Genomic DNA, 5,000 nt, shown 5'->3' with positions numbered 1-5,000 from the left:
AAACACCACCTCAGAGCTGGGCTCTGGTGCACCGTACTAGTTTCCATATTTGGTATCCTAGGAAACACACACAGGTTGGTAGTAAGAGGACTGCAACAACTTGGGATGGCCAATCAGAGACTAAACAGCTCGCTAAGTACTGGGCCATGTCTGCTAGTACTGGCAGCCGCCACATATGGTGGAGACGCTGCTACTTATACCCTTAAGAACTGAGTATTGTGCTACTTATACCCTTAAGAACTGAGTATTGTGCCACTAATACCCTTAAGAACTGAGTATTGTGCTACTTATACCCTTAAGAACTGAGTATTGTGCCACTAATACCCTTAAGAACTGAGTATTGTGCTACTTATACCCTTAAAGGAGAATTCCGGCCAATTTTTACGTTAATCTTGATCGCTATAGCTACGCGAGTACTTTCGATAGAAAAAACCCCGACCGGAATCAGTGCAGGTAACACGGAGAAGCTGCAGCTACGTGTACAAGCGTCCACTGAGCTAGAACGGCAGTGGTCGGGGCAAGTTTTAGAGTGCCTTTGTGCCTCTTAACAGACACAAAATGCAATTAATATGTCTGTGCCACATGAACAGGGCCCTTACATGTCAACAAGATGCGTTTTCAACTCAGGCATTGTTTAAATTCACCTACCTGGGTCCTTGTATCGATCCTGCCGGTAGCTAGCTTGCCCTGCTAGCTGATAGTCGTTAGCTGCTAGCTGCCCTCTGGTGAGTGTGTACAGCCAGATAGCCGTTAGCTGCTAGCTGCCATCCGGTGAGTGTATTCAGCCAGGCTTCTGTGATAATCATCCCAATAATAATCCACAGAACGGCGATGGTGTTGCTATGTCCTCCAGTTACTGAAGGCTAGCTTTAGCTTGTGCTTGGAACAGCAAGTTCATCTGCCTGTTTCCCCTCTGTCTGTCTTGTTCTTTCCAACAAAAGTTCTTTGTCTATATACTCGGGTTTGAATAAATAAGGACGACCATCAAACTCAAAAGGCTCTCCCGTGTGTTGTATATCTGCTATATTCTCCATAGTTACGTTACTCCAAGCTTCTTCCCTTATAAACAACTCCGCTCTTCACACACTACGCTCCAATCTGCACACTACTGTTTACCTTTTCCTGCTACAACTGAATTCCCAGGAGACAGCGCGATGCTACAGCTAAGCTTCAGTAACACTGTTACTGTGCAAGCCACAGATATCGTTTATCCCGTTTCCATGTAGTTACATAGTCACTGATGTGGTCAGAACCACTACAGTGCAGTGAAATAATCTAAACCTTTCGCTGCGAAGGCATGATCTGTCCTATCCAGGACATCCACCAGACCACCGGGCGCTCCGTGGATTATTATTGGGATGATTATCACAGAAGCCTGGCTGAATACACTCACCAGACGGCAGCTAACGGCTATCTGGCTGTACACACTCACCAGAGGGCAGCTAGCAGCTAACAGCTACTACCGCACTACTGGTTATTTTAGGGGAGAATAAACTTCAAGACGTGACATGACCTGTCCTCTGGGGTACATAGCCACACCACCGCCGCTCCATGGATTGTTATTGGGATGATTATCACAGAAGCCTGGCTGAATACACTCACCGGACGGCAGCTAGCGGCTAACGGCTATCAGCTAGCAGGGAAAGCTAGCTACCGGCAGGATCGAGACAGGGACCCGGGTAGGTGAATTTAAACAATGCCTGAGTTGAAAACGCATCTTGTTGACATGTAAGGGCCCTGTTCATGTGGCCCAGACATATTAATTGCATTTTGTGTCTGTTAAGAGGCACAAAGGCACTCTAAAACTTGCCCCGACCACTGCCGTTCTAGCTCAGTGGACGCTTGTACACGTAGCTGCAGCTTCTCCGTGTTACCTGCACTGATTCCGGTCGGGGTTTTTTCTATCGAAAGTACTTGCGTAGCTATAGCGATCAAGATTAACGTAAAAATTGGCCGGAATTCTCCTTTAAGAACTGAGTATTGTACCACTTATACCCTTAAGAACTGAGTATTATGCTACTTATACCCTTAAGAACTGAGTACTGTGCTACTTATACCCTTAAGAACTGAGTATTATGCTACTTATACCCTTAAGAACTGAGTACTGTGCTCCTTATACCCTTAAGAACTGAGTATTATGCTACTTATACCCTTAAGAACTGAGTACTGTGCTACTTATACCCTTAAGAACTGAGTATTATGCTACTTATACCCTTAAGAACTGAGTACTGTGCTACTTATACCCTTAAGAACTGAGTACTGTGCTTGTTAAGTGATATTGTGAAGACCTGCTGCGTGCCACTGGTCCATGAGTTTGTGTATATATTGTATTGCATCGGTATTATTTGTGTCCCTGAACTATTTTACTTCATGTGGACATAAATAAATGATTAAAATGTCTGTGTGTGTGTGTGTGTGTGTGTGTGTGTGTGTGTGTGTGTGTGTGTGTGTGTGTGAACAGGTTCTGTGTCTGCACAGGAAGGAAGGCTGGACAGGACATAACTACATTTCCCAGAGGACACTGCTGCCAGGAAAAGCCCACTTCCTCTGACACACACTGTAAGGAAGCGAATGTGAAACGCCGTCAGTGACGGGAAAACCACTGGACTGACGGATCAGACACACACACACACACTCACTCACTCTCTCACACACACACACACACACACACACACACACACACACACACACACACACACACACACACACACACACTCACACTCACACCCCCCCGTGGTGTGTAACCGTGGTAACAGCGTACCTGTGGATGTAGTTCTGCTGGTGGATGGAGTGGATGGCGAGCACCATCTCCGCCACGTAGAACTTGGACATGTCCTCCGGGAGACGGTCCTCGAACTTACTGAGCAGCGTCAGCAGGTCTCCGCCCACGTAGTAATCCATTACTAGGTACTGAAACACACAGAGTAATCCATTACTAGGTACTGAAACACACAGAGTAATCCATTACTAGGTACTGAAACACAGAGTAATCCATTACTAGGTACTGAAACAGAGTAATCCATTACTAGGTACTGAAACACACAGGTACTATTACTGTAGTAATCTGTCTGCTCTGTCTGCTGTCTGTCTGCTCTCTGTCTGCTCTCTGTCTGCTCTCTGTCTGCTGTCTGTCTGCTGTCTGTCTGCTCCCTGTCTGCTCTGTGTCTGCTGTCTGTCTGCTCTGTGTCTGCTCTCTGTCTGCTGTCTGTCTGCTCCCTGTCTGCTCCCTGTCTGCTCTGTGTCTGCTGTCTGTCTGCTCTCTGTCTGCTCTCTGTCTGCTCTGTGTCTGCTGTCTGTCTGCTCTGTGTCTGCTGTCTGTCTGCTCTGTCTGCTCTGTGTTTGCTCTGTGTTTGCTCTGTGTCTGCTGTCTGTCTGCTCTGTGTCTGCTGTCTGTCTGCTCTGTGTTTGCTCTGTGTCTGCTGTCTGTCTGCTCTGTGTCTGCTCGGTCTGCTCTGTGTTTGCTGTCTGTCTGCTCTGTGTCTGCTGTCTGTCTGCTCTCTGTCTGCTCTGTGTCTGCTGTCTGTCTGCTCTGTGTCTGCTGTCTGTCTGCTCTGTGTCTGCTCTCTGTCTGCTCTGTGTCTGCTGTCTGTCTGCTCTGTGTCTGCTGTCTGTCTGCTCTCTGTCTGCTCTGTGTCTGCTGTCTGTCTGCTCTGTGTCTGCTGTCTGGCTGCTCTGTGTCTGCTGTCTGGCTGCTCTGTGTCTGCTCTCTGTCTGCTCTGTGTCTGCTGTCTGTCTGCTCTGTGTCTGCTGTCTGTCTGCTCTGTGTCTGCTGTCTGTCTGCTCTCTGTCTGCTCTGTGTCTGTTCAGCTGCTACACCTCTGTGCTGCGAAGCGTCTGCACTCGGCATTGTCGGCAAACCAAAATAGAGTTTAAAAAATGATAATTTGGTGGCCGGTGTGGCTCAGTGGGTAGAGCAGGCGCACATATATATATATATATATAGAGGTTTATGCCTCGACGCAGAGGTCCAGGGTTCGAGTCCGACCTGTGACGATTTCCTGCATGTCTTCCCCCTCTCTCTCCCCTTTCTCACTGTCCTGTCCATTAAAGGCGGAAAAGCCCCAAAAAAATAATCTTTAAAAAAAAAAAAAAAGAAAATGATAATTTGGGCCAGTGTACTGGTACTACTAGTACTATCAGTTCTGCAGTACTCACCAGGTAGTTGTCGTCCTGGAAGGCGTAGTGCAGAGTGGTGATCCACTGACTGTCTCCTTTCACCAGAACGTCCCGCTCCTCTCGGAAACACGCCGTCTAGAAACACACCCTTACAGTTAGTCTGTTCAGCCTTAGTCATTCCCCCTGCTCTGGTGTTCCTCCTCTCATTCCCCCTGCTCTGGTGTTCCTCCTCTCATTCCCCCTGCTCTGGTGTTCCCCCTCTCATTCCCCCTGCTCTGGTGTTCCCCCTCTCATTCCCCCTGCTCTGGTGTTCCCCCCTCTCATTCCCCCTGCTCTGGTGTTCCCCCCTCTCATTCCCCCTGCTCTGGTGTTCCCCCTCTCATTCCCCCTGCTCTGGTGTTTCCCCCTCTCATTCCCCCTGCTCTGGTGTTTCCCCCTCTCATTCCCCCTGCTCTGGTGTTTCCCCCTCTCATTCCCCCTGCTCTGGTGTTCCCCCTCTCATTCCCCCTGCTCTGGTGTTCCCCCCTCTCATTCCCCCTGCTCTGGTGTTCCCCCTCTCATTCCCCCCGCTCTGGTGTTTCCCCCTCTCATTCCCCCTGCTCTGGTGTTTCCCCCTCTCATTCCCCCTGCTCTGGTGTTCCCCCTCTCATTCCCCCTGCTCTGGTGTTCCCCCTCTCCTTCCCCCTGCTCTGGAGTGCTCCAGGATCCACATTACACGGACCAGAAGCAGAACTCACCTCGGCTCGCTTCAACATCTCCCACTTGTTGAGGATCTTCATGGCGTAAACTCTCTCTGTGTGCTTCATCTTCACCACGGCAACCTGACACACAGACACACACGATCACATGACACAGAGCCAGTAACTCAAACACCTGAGACACAG

At 49.1% G+C, this 5,000-nt stretch overlaps 1 protein-coding gene across 5 annotated transcripts in view; it reads right to left on the bottom strand.

Annotated features, from left to right (window-relative positions):
• cdc42bpb (CDC42 binding protein kinase beta (DMPK-like)) overlaps positions 1-5,000 on the bottom strand; it is a 57,884-nt gene that overhangs the window by 40,974 nt on the left and 11,910 nt on the right. For all 5 annotated transcript variants that reach the window (XM_035995265.1, XM_035995264.1, XM_035995267.1 and 2 more), the window contains 3 exons: positions 4,854-4,937; positions 4,156-4,251; positions 2,762-2,910 (listed from right to left, as the gene is read on the bottom strand). In XM_035995265.1, the coding sequence (XP_035851158.1) occupies positions 2,762-2,910; positions 4,156-4,251; positions 4,854-4,937 (329 nt within the window). The remainder of the gene's footprint in view (positions 1-2,761; positions 2,911-4,155; positions 4,252-4,853; positions 4,938-5,000) is intronic.

Source organism: Sander lucioperca, chromosome 19, assembly GCF_008315115.2.
Source record: "Sander lucioperca isolate FBNREF2018 chromosome 19, SLUC_FBN_1.2, whole genome shotgun sequence".
Lineage (NCBI taxonomy): Eukaryota > Metazoa > Chordata > Actinopteri > Perciformes > Percidae > Sander > Sander lucioperca.
This window is presented reverse-complemented; position numbering and strand designations above follow the sequence as displayed.